General features: G+C 39.7%; 1 protein-coding gene across 13 annotated transcripts in view; it reads right to left on the bottom strand.

Annotated features, from left to right (window-relative positions):
• Dlg2 (discs large MAGUK scaffold protein 2) overlaps positions 1 to 15,581 on the bottom strand; it is a 2,328,307-nt gene that overhangs the window by 345,908 nt on the left and 1,966,818 nt on the right. For all 13 annotated transcript variants that reach the window (XM_008844185.2, XM_029568893.1, XM_008844178.2 and 10 more), the window contains one exon: positions 811 to 913. In XM_008844185.2, coding sequence (XP_008842407.2) covers positions 811 to 913 — 103 coding nt within the window. The remainder of the gene's footprint in view (positions 1 to 810; positions 914 to 15,581) is intronic.

Here is a 15,581-nt window from a genome sequence, read left to right as displayed (position 1 = left end):
AAGATGGAGGCTGTTCCTCCTATTTTTCATGGCACAAACTAACTCACAGTGTTGTCCTTAAATATGTTTTATTAGCAAAGGAGCAATTATACATCACCACACACACACACACACACACACACACACACACACACACAGGTATTTACTAAGAAATCAGCCACATAAGACCCCCAGTTGGATCACTGAGTCTCATTCTGATCAGAGAAACAGATGCTTAAACAAGATAAAGAGCAGGGTATAGCTAATCTAATTTAGGATACCCCATCAACTTTCAGTTAGCAAGTCCAACTGATGACAACGATGTCTTAGCAAGTCTCTGGGCTTTATAGTGATTTATTTCAGAGAGCTGTATTGCAGAGAAGCAAGTGGGACATCTAAAGACATGGTCCCATTAATGAGAATTAAGTCATTGCCTTGAGGAGAGAAAATGGTCTACTTAAGAAGGTTTATTTCTATAGAAGAAATCTCTCCCCTTACTTCTTCCTAAATCTGGATTGCTTCTACAGCATCCTGAGGTAACTAAAAACAGACACTCGATAAGAATATAAATGAAATAAAGTTGAAGCTGGTTTCTGTTTATTTGAGTTCATCTGTTCAAGCTTTCCTAATTGTGGGCCCGATGTTTTCCTGGATGATTATGAAGGAGTAACAGTCTTGTGGTTTTTTTTTTTTTTTTAAACATTAATCATTAAATTTCTATCATAAGTAATTAAAAAAAATCCTGATGGCGACCAAAAGTTAATGCAGATTATCAGTAATGCACCCACAAAGAGCCATACTGGAACATTCAAAGCATGGGTTGGGACTGACCTTCAGGTTGATATTGTGCTATGATTGTCACCGTCTGCCCAGCCCCCTTCAGTGCTGCTGCTGCCTGTTCGTGAGACGCTCCACGGAGGTCAATGCCATTCACCTGGGAGAGAGATCAGAATTTAGGTGTAAGCACTTGTACTCTGATAGAAGAAAAGGGCTTCACAAAAATTAACAAGCTATTATGTCCTATCTCTCAAAGACAATCCTTCCTTTCCTATTCACGTATTTCTCAGTTTAGCAAACTTCATAGTCATGGTAACTTTTAGAAAGCAAGGACACGGAATCTCATCTTGTGGTGTTTGTGACACAGCTTTGCTGGGTTGGAAACATTTTGTCTATCTTTGTCCATGAGGATTTTAGTGTGTGTGCTGCAATGCTCCCATGGGCTTCCCAGATTTCTGGGGCATACAGGTTTCAAAATTAGAGGGAAAACACAGTAATGGAGAGAGACACACACAATGCCTACAGACAAGTACATGCTGACAGATTCATATATTCAGACATGGTTCTGGGGAGACTGTATGGAACAGGGTTGGCTGGCTGCCAGATCCCTTTCTTTGGGTAAGGGCCGCCTCCTGTCATACAGAGCTTGGTGAGACAGCCTTGAGCTCTGTTCCAAAATAAACCTGACTGCCCCATTTCTCATGCACAATTCCATAATGAATCCTGACAAAATGAAATAAAGAGTGCCTGGAGTTTATTTCGCTGTTGCTAACTCCCATTTTGGAGCCCATACTAAAAGAGAAACAGAGCATCTAAAAAACAAGCCCTGAACTCTGCCAGGGGGGAAAATATCATTAAGTCAGATTCGATGAGAAGCAAAAGTTAAAATCTTTCTTGAAATAATTCAGTCAATAAGTCACCAGGATGTCATCACTGAGATGAGGGACAACAGGCAGTGCCCAAAGAATGAGAAACATCCCTACAATATTTTTCTGCTGGAAGTAAACACACATCAAGTACAGTTTTCTTATTGACACAGATTTTTGCAGATGTAGCCTAACTCGACTTCCTTTGGTGCACAGACAATGCGTACCATACATTCTCTTTTTTTGTCTTTTGGCCATCCTCTTTAACAAAGATTCTGAGTAGTATGTATGACGTGGTTACCACTTTGCTTCCCTGGCAGGCTTGGCTCATCAGCAATCTTCAACTGCACATCCAAGTCTCCTCATAACACTTCTGTTAAGGTCTCTTCCCTGACCTCTATAGTTTTCCTTGCCTCTTCCCTGGTTTTCTAGTCTGTTGAACTTAACTTTTTAATTGACATGTTACATATACATACTGATCTCATTCATCTTAGTGCTATGGAGTGTCCTAGTATTCAATGTAAAGCATTTAACTTTTCTTTTTTTAAAAAAAAATTTACTTATTATTTTTATTTTATGTGCATGGGTGTATTCCTGCACGTATGTAAGTGTACCATGTTGTGCAATGCTCATGGGGGTCAGAAGAGGATGTTGGATCCCCTGGAACTGGAGTTCAGACAATTGTTAGCTGCCATGTGGGTGCTGGGAATTGAACCCGGGTCCTCTGCAAGAGCAGCCAGTGCTCTCAACCGCTGAGCCATCTCTCCAGTCCTGCATTAATTGTAAAGTTCGTAGTCAGTGGATACATTGGTTCTTTAACATTTTGCTATTATAAATAATGCTGTAATAAATATCACTGAAAACTAACTTGTTGAGTAAAGGTAATTTTGATAGTCATTGTCAAATTACCTCTGAAAATAGGACATTAGTTTTTTTAAATTTTGGTACTTTTGAGACAGGGTCTCCCTGTAGCCCCAGCAGGTCTGGAACTCACTATATAGATGAGGCTGGCCACAATCTCATAGTGATCTGTCTGCCTCTGCCTTTTGAGTGCTGAGATCAAAGGTATCCTCAGCCACAACCAGCCATAATTTATACTCCTACAAATAATAAATGGCTTTCGACTTCTTCACACTAGTATATAACTTGCACATATCTCAGCCTTTGACTTTTCCATCTTGATGAATAAACAATTGTATTTTTCAGTTATGAAGATAAGCACCTTCTATATTCATTGGTTATTTGAATTTCTTTTTATATAAAATATCTGCTCCCTCATTTGGCTTAATTTTTGTTTAGTTCATTCTTTCAGAATTTCCTCTGCATGTTTAAAAATATTAGTATTGTCTCTTAAAACAGTTTTATATTGTTGTACATCATATTTTATATCATTCATGCTATCTCTTTTCTTTGAGAATCTTGTTTTTTGTAGAAACAGTAACCATTTTCCTTTTTCAGTTTTTGACTTTTCTATTATATTTTCCTATCTCCAATTCATCTAACAAATTTTCCATGTTTTCCTGAAGTATGGTCATAGTTTAAAGTTGACCATTTAATCTTTACTCAGCTGTGATAATTTTTGATGTTTGATGTGAGAAGGAAGTGAATAGCGACTGTTTCTTGGACTCATGAGAACGTGAGTCCCTGGCCTGCAACATGATAACCAGAGAGGAAAGTGAGTAACTGTGTGAGCCAGTGAACAGTACAGTCTCACTGCATTACTCCAGGCAAATGATCATCTAAGCTCTGTGTGATAATAGCTTGATATTGAGGAAGAACTTTAAGATATTCAAGGAAGTCCAACCCAATTGGAGTCAGCTCCAGTGATAAAACACAGCACTTTGTGTGGAGTCTTCCTGGAATTTCCCACTTCTTCATTCCAGTTTGGTCCTCTGAAGACTCAGAGAACAGTATCTTTCTGTATGATTTTCCTAATATTGGAAGACATTATTACTTTTCCAGGTGAAATGAGCCCACTTCTTCCTCCATATCTCCATTTTGTTCTTGCATCTGACCACTGCTTCTGCTTGCATGCTTCAAGTAACAGGGAACTCTCCCTTTCTCTAGTCCATTCCATTTTTGGACATCTCTTATGGATGTTGTTTTTAGTATCTTGACATTATTTCCTCATCAGATACTCAGCTAAGAGCATTTGGGGTGAAGGATTCCAACAAGAATGCTCACTGGATGGTTATTGTCCTTTAATGTGTGCCTCATGAAGCATAGCTAAATGTGATAAAAATGATTCTTAAAAATATCCATTTTAAGTCAGGCGTGGTGGCACATGCCTTTAGTCCCAGCACTCACAAGACAGAGGCAGGCGGATCTCTATGAGTTCAAGGCCAGCCTGATCTACATAGTGAGTTCCAGGACAGATGGGGCTACAGGGAGACCCTGTCTCAAAAAGATCAAAGGAAAAAAATATCCATTTTAGTTATTTCCCTTTCCAATTTAAGAGAAGAGTGATAGCTATTGTCAAGCAACTTTCTGCTCAGTGGAAAACAACGACAGGTAAACACACAGTTTAAATACAAGGAGAAGACAAGGTCATAATGTTGGGATGCAGAGAAGGTGTAAGGAGGCAGGAGATGGCTTTCCAGAGGAAGTGCCACTGAGACAATGTCTGGAGGAGTTAGCCATGTGAGAATGGGTGGCTACTTCCCCAGAGAGACAGGGATAGAGGAGCAGACAGAGAAGGAGCAAGAGAATTCAGCAGACAGGAGGCGTGGGTGAAGGGGTGAAGGTGTAGAGGTGAGGGCCAAGGTCATCAGAAAGATAGAAAGCCATTGTTACTGAAGGGCAGATGGAAGAATGAGTAGAGGAAAGAGGGGAGAGATGAGGGGAGAGAAATGAGGGTGGTGAGAGCAGTAGTGATGGCGAGGATGGTGGCTGACATGTACACAGCGAAATGTACCAAGCACTGTTTTAAACATTTTCTATATAAAATTCCTCTAACCTTTATAACAGCTCTGTGAATTAAGACCAGACTCCAATCGCCATGTTATGGAGTTGGAAACTGGGCACAGATTGAGAAACTTGCTCAAATCTCTCTCTCCCTCCCTCCCTTCCTCCCTCCCTCCCTCCCTTCCTTCCTCCCTCCCTCGCTCCTGCTCTCGCTCTCTGTGTTGTATGGGTATGTGTTTGCATGTGTGTGGTAGTGTGCCCCCATGCATATGCCTGTGCAGACCAGAGATTAACATTGGGATGTCTTCCTCAACCATTCTCCATCAAATTTTTGAGAAGACAGGGATTTTTCACTAAGCCTAGATCTCATCATTTTGGCCAGGTTAGCTGGTCATTGATCTCCAACACCATCTGTCTCTGCCCCCCTGCATTGTGGTTACAGATAATCATGGCCATGCTTGACTTTTATGTGGATGCTGGGATCTGGACTCAGGTCCTCAGGCTTATGCTGCAAGCACTTTAACCATTGAGCTATCTCCATCTCCATAGCCCATTAATTTTGAGCAGTAGATTCTCTTTCAAGATGGCAACTGGCCACTGCCTTTCAATTCATACAGCATGATAAAATGAGATGTCTTTCACCAATGACCTACCAACTGAAGGGGTTACTGTCTCACCACAACTTGCACTGGGTTTGAGTCTTGTGAGGGCTATGGGCTTCTCCTGAGAGTAGGACTTTCCAGCTTTTATCTGGCTTATCTTTGAAAAAAATTCTTTCAATTTTCATACAATATAATTTGATGGTATTTAGATACTCTCCTCTCCTCACACCTCCCCTTACTGGCCCCTGCCCAATTTAATGTATTCTATTAAATATATGTATTATATATATCAGTCTATAGATTCTGATTTATGTCTCCAAATATCCTTTAGTATGGGTCTATCCACTGGAGTCTAGTTAACTTAGCAAGAGTCCCATATCTGTAAGAGACTCTTTCCCCCACCGAGTAGCCATCAACCACCAAAATTTCATTAGGTTGGGTTAGGATTTATTACTCTCTTTCCCATGTCTATGCTGGGATTTTGTCCCATTTGAATTTGCATGGGACTTGTGCACATTGCCACCATTCCTGCGAGCTGTCTGGAAAACTCTGTTTCCTGGTGGTCTTCCACCACCTCTGGCTCTTACACTCTTTCTGCTACTTCTTCTATAATGATTCCTGAGCCTTGGGAGGCAGAGGTTTGAAATAGGTGTCTAAATTGAGCTACCCCAGAGGATTGAGATCAGGGAATCTCCATACACCAGGGAGCTATAGTTTTAGCTGCTACAGTCCCTGATTAAAGGAAGTCAGAGAGAGACTTTTAAAAAAACATTTTAGTTATTATTTTATTTTATGTGTATGCATGTATTGCCTGCATGTAGGTAGGTGCACCTGTGTTGTGTAATGCCTGTGGAGGGCAGAAGAGACTCTCAGATCCCCTGGAACTGAAGTTGCGGACAGTTGTTAGCTGCCATGTAGGTGCTGGGATTCAAACCTGGGTCTTCTTCAAGAACAGTCAGTGTTCTTAACCGCTGAGCCATCTCTTCACCCCTGAGAGAGACTTTCTGTGGCGAGCAGGAGGGCCAGACACTAATGAGCTTAAGTGGTGGCAGGAGGCTGCACTCAGACTGGGAAGGACATAAGACGGCAGAGCCCTGCCTTTGGTGGCCAGATACATACCTTATCAACTGAGAAATACCCTGGAGTTTGGTAGGTCTGAGCCTGAGGCCAGCATTGGATCAAACGCTGGAGCCGCCTATCTGTCCTTCATTGCTGTTGATCCAGGGGGTGTACATGCTCCATCCCTCTGTCAGGGTGATTAATACTCAGGAAGTCTTGAGATTACAAGACATGTCCTCTGTCTATACTTGTATCAGTGCAATATTTGCTTCCCACATTCCCAGCACACCTAGCAGACATCCTTCAACTAGAAACAGCCACCCCAAAGGGTATGATCTGAGTGAGAGAATCTGCCTACCCCACACAATGAATAGCTAAGTGAGGCCCCAGAAACCCTTGGTACACAAAGAAGGAAAACTACCACAGGGAAGACGGTTCTGGGGACATCAGCCACTTACAGAGATTGAACAACAGCATAGTAAAGAATCCACATGTTCAGTTCACTCCCCTTCCATTCAAATAAGTGACAGTCTCCAACTACTGAATACCTAGAATGCTCTCTCTCTCTGCCTCCCTCCTGAATTCCCTTAAAAAACAAAAAGAACTACATGTTAAAAAAAAAAAAGAAACTTGCTTTAGTAATAAATGGCACAGCTAGGAATTAAAACTAGGCAGCTTGGTCCTACAGTATTGCCTCTTAAAGATCTGGGGGGACAGGGTATAAGCCATTTCAGTGAAATTGGAGTTCATACTAAATGGAATAGGAGGCCACTTTTCAGCTAAATTTGGGGAATGATTGTACAAACACTACTATGCCCCAGGAGCCCAGAGCATGTGGAGAACAGGAGGGAGGCAAGTGCTTATGAATAACCCTGCTGTGAGACCGAGGGAGGTCCAACTGCTCTGGAGATGCTTTCACAGACTGTGCTGATGCTGTGGTTCTGGGTTTCTCAGCTCAGCTCCTGTCATCTGCCCGCTTTGGACACAGTGTCATGGGAAGAACACTGAGTTTAGACCTGGCTTGGATTCAAACCTTGATTCCTTCATTTATCAATTCTATGACCTTGGGAAAGTTACTTACCTCGTTGGAGCTTAGCTTCCTCATAAACAAGAAGATATTAATCCTTGTTTTGCTAAACTGCTCTCAAGGGCATTAGAAATATTAATAATGCACTTAACATAATATTTGATGCGTGGTAGGTATTCCAAAAATGGATGCTATTTGTGTTACAGCATATTTATTGTCTATGAAACCAAGACTTTAAAATGATCTTTTACATAATGATCTTTATATAATGCTTTATATAAATAATCTTTTATTTTTTAATAAAGCCAAAGAATATATTTTGTAGAAGACAGTCTTGAAATAAGAGTAGATAAAAATGTCAAATTTAAGTGAATTATTATGAAAAAATACAAAGGAGTAGCCCAGATTTCAATTAAAATTCGTCAGGCAAAGGACACAAGGGACTCTTTCCAGTGAATTATTTCATAGTTGAGGGTCTGGGTGGAACAATGCAGCAGGGCACCACGGAGAAGAAACTGGGGCAGAATCCATACTATGCCTAATTTTATTTTCAGAGAGATTATGGGCAATTAGATGAGCAGACACACTCCCAGTAGTTTTAAATAGGCTTTATTCCTTTCTCAAAAGGAAAACAATGACTTCATCATTCTGAGTTGGTGTGATGTAGTGCAAGGAGATGCATGACTCTTGTCTCCGATTTGCTCAGCTCACCAATGAGAAGCACTTGGCGAATGGGGTATGAAGCTCCGCTATCTCTTGGGCCCTTCAGGGTTGTAAACTTAGTGATTCCCATGACTGAAAAGTGCATCTTAAAAGTGTTCTATAGGCAGTAAACTGTTTTTCCATCTCTCATTTTCTACAAGGTGAGACATAAACAAGTATACTAAAAATATTCACAGACATTAAGTGATCTTTATTACATGCCTCTGAGGGAAGCAGAAAACTATAAATATCCCACTATCTAGAAAGTAAGCTGTCTGGATTGCTGGCACCGAACATGGAGAGAAAGGAAAGGAACAGCAGGAGGAGTCCTTGAAAGTTATGGAAGAAGTTTTGTCAATAAAGGCCAAGGGCTCTACAGAGGCTTGTCACGTGTTTGGGAAAGATAACTCTGGCAACAGAGAAAGGTCAGGGTTTAAGATCTAAATGATCAGAGACAGGATAGCCAGATAGGAGATGAATACAAGATTGTAAAAAATACAAGATGAAAGTTTGAAGTATGAAAATGGCAGTGAGTGAGGGTGAAATGGACTTGAGAGAAAACCCAGGGGTTGGGGGCATTTCTGAGCAGCTGTTGTTCCCAAGTGGCTGTGGGATCCAACCAGAGTTCAAATAATATGTCTACTGTTGGTTAGATTGGAAATGCAGAATTAGAAAAGAGTCAAAACTTTTTAAGATGATTGGGAAGTGCGATGACACCATGAATCAAGATGAAAACACAGGATGGAATGTAAGGTTGGATGAGAGGATAATGAATTTTTTTTGGATGTGTTAAATTTGCTGGGTCTGCTAGACACTCACGGGTTTTTTTCAGTTGAAAGATATGTATCAAGAGTTTAGAGAAATGGTCAGTGTTAATAATCATTTTGGTATTTATATCCCCAGAGTTAGTATTTGATTAGACTAGAGTAAGATGCAGAAGAAGTTAGCTGTACAAAATGGCAGTCCTAAGATCATCCACTTCATAGAGCTGCATCAGGTTAGAACAGCTAATGTACGTAACTCACGTAGAACAGCATCTGGCAATTCTCAACTATTATTGACTCCTTTCCAGTCACACACAGAGTGAGAGGATGAACTGGGCTAGTGTGGTATCAGTCCAATAAAGGGCCAGTTGATCGACTGTGAGGAGGGTTGTAGGCCATGAAAGAGGAAGCATGAGGCTCTATAAAGTTTGGTGTCCCAAGTTCCTATCCTGTTCTGCGGCAAGCCTATTCCATTTGGGGACATTAACTCATCTCCCTGTTCCTGTTTCTTCACTAAGGAAAACAGACTCAGACTCAATGTCTGATGTCCTTTCCAGTGCTTCATAAACAAATATATTCTATGCTCAGTATGCATTTTGTTGACAACTTGAGAAAGACAAATGGTTCACTCAGCATTAAACTTTTAGAACACCCTGAAGCAAGTTTCAAAGTGAATGAACTATAAATTGTATGTGAAGTAGAAATTTCTAATTAAGTTTCTTTTTTCTCCTGGAGGCTGTGGCACTTGGTAGAGAGTGATAACATTTCTGACGGTAGCTGCCTGAGAGCTCAGGACTAGAATTCTGGAACGCAGGCAAAATGAAAAATTGATATTGGATATTTACATATCTTAGCAGTTAAACATTGACACCCCTTTTAAATTTGGCTTGCTAATGGAAAAAATGAGAACTAATTTTTGGAAAAGCATTTAAAAATGTTTTAGCTTTGCCAAAGGCATCTGTAGAGGGCTGATCACTTTGGGAGTCTGTAACTGAAAACAGTAAAATACAATTTAGCTCTCGAAACCCAACTTAGGATAAAATATAAAGAACTTATATGATTCACATATTTTTAATATCTCTATTAAATAAAACTCAAAATTACCCGAGGCCTTATAAACGACTCCACAGACCAGGATGGTCGAGCACGTCCAGCACTGATTATTGTTTTCTCTGACATCTAGACTTGTAGATCTACCTCTCTGCTTGACATTTCCATTTGAATGTCTAAGATTTCAAATTTATGGTAAAAAAAATCTAAGTTTTCTTCTATACCTGTCTGTGGGGACTGTTCTCATTTTCAACAAATTATACTATTACTCCTAGCACCCAAACCCTTCAACCAAGAATCTTACTTCTCCTCTCCCTCCTGTCTCCTTATTTAGCCTGCCAGCAGATCTATTTACTATAGCTCTAAGTCATATTGCAATCCCATCCTCTCTTTTCCAGCTCCACTTACCCATCATTTCTCCCTGGGATGCTGCATCATATAGTCTCTATTCTCCTTGGGGCTGCCTCACCCCCACCTCCACCCATTTCCCTTTCAGCAGCCAGATCTCAGCATGTACATCAGCTCATATCTTTCCTTTCCTTGTAGTCTTCCCATTGACTTTTTGTTGATGTACTGTGAATAATCCAGACTCCTGGCCTTGACCTCTGCTCTTCCCTCTGATGTCACATCACTCTTGACTTGCTTTACCGTTCACCCACCAGGATCTTCATTCTGTTCTGCTCAGTGCAAATTCCCTTCGGCCTCAGGGCATCTGTACCAGGGGTCCCAATGGTGTGGTGTGTTCTTTCTTGACCCTTCTCATATTTAACTGCTTATTTTCACAAGTCTCAGTTCTTACAGAGTGCTTTGCTCGTTCTCCATTGAGCTTAACTTCCTGGTCTCTCTTAACAAACCCTGTTTTAATTTCTTACAGAATTTAGATCTATCATATTTTATATTACCTACCCATCAAGAAAGCATTCCGTGAGTAGGAAATTCATTCTTTACGTCATACCCCAAGTGTTTAGAAGATGATGTAGAGGCTGGGGATGTAGCTTAGCGTAGAGCACTTGCCCAGCATATACAAAGCCTTAGGTTTGAGTCCAGCAAGGTAAAACAAACAAGAAACAAATTACCATGTAGATACTAAGTAATGTTGCTTGAATTAATAGATTATTATAACCATTAGACCATATAATTTTCTTTAAATCTTCTAATTTTATTTATTTATTTTGATTAATGTGTATGAGTGTTATACTTGCATGTATGTAAGTGCACCCATGTTGTGCAAAGCCTGTAGAGGAAAGAAGAAGGCTTCAGATCTCTTCGAATTGGAGTTATGGATGGTTGTTAGCCACCGTGTGTGCTGGAATTTGAACCTGGGTCTTCTGCAAGAACAGCCAGTGTTCTCAACCACGGAACCATCTCTCCAGCCCCTAAATCTTCTAATCTTATTTTAGAACTTGTTATAATTCAGTTATTCTAAACCAGATACTAGCGAGGGACATTTCTATAAGGACTCTGTCATCCTTGGAGGTGCTGTGCTCACTGAACAGAACTGCTGTGGGTGGGGCTTTGAAAGGCTGTCTGGTGAGAGGTGATCAGTGGCTGTGGGCTGTGTTCTGGTGACATAAGCACTTGGTTTTCTCTCTGCTCTCTGCAGCCTGTCACACACACTATTTGATTTCAGCACCACTTTGAACTTTGCTAGCTGACAAGTTCTCTGGTTCTTTGGGACTTGCCACTGATGATGTGGCAGAATGGCTCTGGATTTCTCTTTACTATATATTTGGGGGAAGAATGTCTAGATGTGAGAACAGTGACCTCCACAACCATGGTAGCTCTGCTATCTTTTTCAGGCCACATTCGTTTTTTTTCTTTGTGCAAGGGACTCTGTAAATACTAGTGTAAATTGCGTATGGCTGTAGGTAATGGTAGTATCCATGAAGATATGACTTTATGTCCTAACAGCCTTGGAAACACTGCTGCCAAGAAACCTCTCAGTTGAACATCACCCCAGTTTCATGCTGCTAGGCAAAGAGTAAGACTCTGGTGGGAGACTAAACTCCCACCCTCTAAGATCCACTTTGTCACCTCTCACCTCCCTCTCCAAATACTCCAACCTGGGAGAAAATAAATGTGCTCTTCGAGACTGACAGAGCCTCCTAATTTGGAGTCAAATTCAAGGTTATTCTTGATGGATTTTGGTAATAAAAACAACCTCTGAATTAGATCAAAATATTATTCACTGAGTCATCTCCCCAGTCCCTTATTATTCATTTTGAAATTAGGGAACTGACTGATGGTTAAGTGCTCTGTTATTTCTCAAAACTATTTTTTTGTGGTTTCTACATTGCTGATATACTTTCACGAAATTAATCTAGTGTTAATCACCATCAGCAGGTAATTGAGTAAGCAGACTGTGAAATGTTTATATAATAGAATATACACAGTTGTTAAAAGCAATACCATATATTTAATATTTTGAAACTGAGAAATGTCCATGATATGTTGCTAAGAGCAAGGAAGTTGTAGAAGGACATGTATATATAACCCCATTTTCCATAAAAAGGACATGATTCTTTTGGTCTTTTTGAGACAGGATCTCCCTGTAGCCCTGGTTGGCCTGGAATTCACTATGTAGACCAGGCTGGCCTTGAACTTACAGAGAGCCTATCTTTGCCTCCAGAATGCTGGGATCAAAAGTGTGTGCCATCAAGCCTGGCTAAAAGGTTATGATCTTACAGAGAATGCATGAAAGATCACATAACACATACTAACGGTGCTTTAAAGGGCTATGGTGCTGTGGGTAGGTGGGAGACAAAGGAATTGAAGAAAGGGAAGATGTTTCATTTTATAGTCTAGTATCTAATAATCATTAACTGAACAGTTAAAACAGTAAAAGTTAGGCAAGAGCCAGGTGTAGTGGTACATGTCTTTAATTCCAGTACTCATGAGGCAGAGGCAGGTGAATCTCTGTGATCAAGCTATACAGGGAGACCCTGTCTCAAAATGAAACAAAACCAAACCACAAAGAAGTTATGCAAAAAGCAGTTTTAACTATTGAATTTAAAGGTAGTGTTTCTTTGACCATTAACATAATTTTCGCATAATATCCTACATTCAAAGGGATTTTGTTAAACTAAAGTGGCTAAATTCTTCAGAAAATTTTATTTACTAGGGATTGAGTTAAAGAGCATACAGATTTGAAAGCAACAATCATAGTTCTTTCTACACGCCCTACAGTGTCCATTAGCATTCACCAATCTCTAACTAGGTTTATAAGGTCCCGTTTGCTTCATTACCACATCAAGAAGAGGAGATCTGAACAGAGGCAATGCTGAAAATCTAATCGCATTTACCACTACTGTTGAGAGATGATATTTATGAATCTATTTTCCCTTCAAAATGACTTTTGATTTTGTGCTTACCTTTTTACACAAGCCCATTGATCAGTACTATTGCAATTGATTTCCCTTCCAATTTATTTTGAATAATTTCAAATTATAGAAAACTTGTAGAAGCTTACAAAACTTTCATTAAGATTCAACAGTTTCTTCCCTTCCTCCCTCCCTTCCTTCCTCCCTCCATCCCTCCCTCCCTCCCTTCTCTTTCTCTTCGCTCTCTTTCTCTCTCTTCTTTCTCTCTTTCTCTCTCTCTTTCTTTCTTTGGACAGGGTCTCACTATGTAGCCCCTGCTGGTTTTGAACTCACAGAGATACACCTGCCTCTACCTCCCAAGCACTGGGATTAAAAGTATATATAACATGCCAAACAAGATTCAATAGTTCTTAGTGTTTTAAATCATTGTTCTCCACCCCTCACCACTTTACTGTTATTTTCTATCAGAACACACACAGACACACATATATATACACACACACACACACACAATGAGAGAGAGAGAGAGAGAGAGAGAGGCATGTATATGCCTTCATGTTCCCAAGTGTGCACACAGACATCTTTTCTGAATAATTTGTCACAGACATCATACCAATCTCAACAGACCATATTGGCAAGGCATCTCCTCAGTGTAAAGATGCTTTCTATGTAACACAATGCTATCATTCTATCAAAAAACCCCAATAAAACTACAAAGACGTCCATGCCATATAATATACTGTATTTCCTTAATTTTCTTTAGTTGTTCTCTTTAAGAGCCTTTTATAGATTTTTTCTCTTAAATCCAAGATTTGATCAATATTCATGCATTGCATTTGGTAATAACTATGTATTGTTAGCCATTAGTAATCTAGAATATGAAATCACTTTCCTTTAATGACATTGGCTTTATAAAAATTAGGTCAAATGCTTACAGACTGTCCCATAACTTGTATTTTTCAATTTGTCTGATTATTTCTGTCTGATCAGAATCAAGTCAATATATCTGCACCTTTCCCAATTTTAAAAGGTCTATGCTCCCTAAACATTATCTTAAGATTTGAAAAACTGTGATTGCATTTTCCATTTACTGTCGAATCATTAGCTGATTCTTTGAAGGAAGTCTTCTCCTTTATTCTTTTTCTTTCTCTCTGAGTCTCATCACAAAGAGACTTGTGCTTTTTGGGTTGTCACGCTATGATCCACAACTTCTAAGTGATCTGCTAACTTTCCACTCATCCCTATGTCTCTCTCTTTTGTCTTTCTCTTTTCTTTCTGCTTCCATTCTTTTGTTAGGGACACCTTGTGTATCCCAGCTGGTGGACTTTTCTTCAAATGCCACTAATCACATGACACACGGTGAAGACATATATCCTTCTAGGCTCTTATTGCAGGTTATGTGCAAATTTCTTATCCTCACATTTAGACTTTCCATAATATGGCTTTTCCACAGCTCTTTCTAGTCTCTTCAGACCATAGTCTTCCTTGATGGGATAGAGTATTAGAATTCATCTTATCTAGTCCTCCCATATCATAGTCAGTGTGACTGAGGCCCAGGGAATGAAATCTCTTGTCAGTGTCATTCACTGTATTTGCAACAGTCTAGATAAGATGCTACAAATGCACCTCCATCTTCTGAGCAAAACTCTGCCACGGCCACTAGCTTCCTGTATACCCTTATCCCAGAGTTACCTCTTGTAGATCTCTTCCTCATCCCTCTTCTGCTTCCTGTTTCCCAGAATGCCCTGATATCCTGATTTTTCTCTCCTGTCAAGGTCAAATTCTACCTTGCCAGTTCTGCTGTAGTGCTAATGGTCTAGTGTTACTCACTGGTCATCAGCTTCATAAGCCAGCAAAATTCCATAAAGTTTTGTCTTCCTTTAGTGTCTTACTATTTTTTAAGAGTAAGGCAAACATATTTTAAGCAATTAAAATACAAAAATAATAACTAGAAATTGTAGGCATCCTACCCTGGCCTTCAAGAAAGAACTGATAATCAATTGAATATATATTCTCTCTTGACCTTTTCTCTAAACACACACATATATACATTCAGACACCTTCTATCATATGTTTGTATTTTTTATAACTTTAAAAAACTTTATTGAGAATTTCATACATGCATATAAGGTGTTCTGATCAAATCCATGCCCACTCCCTCTCCTCCACCTCCTCCCATATCTCCCTGTCACTTTTTCCTGAACATCTTTGTGTACTCTTTCTTTCTTTTTTTATGTGGCTTTTTGCTACTGTAACATCCCCCCCTCTGAAGAGGTAACCGTAAAATCTCTTAGGGATTAGAGAAGAACTCCCAAATACTTTTGGCATTTTTGCCCTTTGGAACAGAGTATGTTACTAAGAGACCCAAGGACATTTTGATTTTTTTTTTAATTTTTAAAAATGATTTATTTAATAAAACATACTTAGAAGAAGCATATCATTACAACACAATTGACATATTCAATAACGTTGTAGGATGCATCTCTTTCAAAATTGGCTGTAAATTTTTAGGTTTACAGTTGAATTATTAC

The sequence above is a fragment of the Nannospalax galili genome, unplaced genomic scaffold (assembly GCF_000622305.1).
Source record: "Nannospalax galili isolate Female #2095 unplaced genomic scaffold, S.galili_v1.0 scaffold278, whole genome shotgun sequence".
Classification (NCBI taxonomy): Eukaryota; Metazoa; Chordata; class Mammalia; order Rodentia; family Spalacidae; genus Nannospalax; species Nannospalax galili.
Note: the sequence above shows the minus strand (reverse complement) of the source record. Positions and strands in the feature narration are given on the sequence as shown.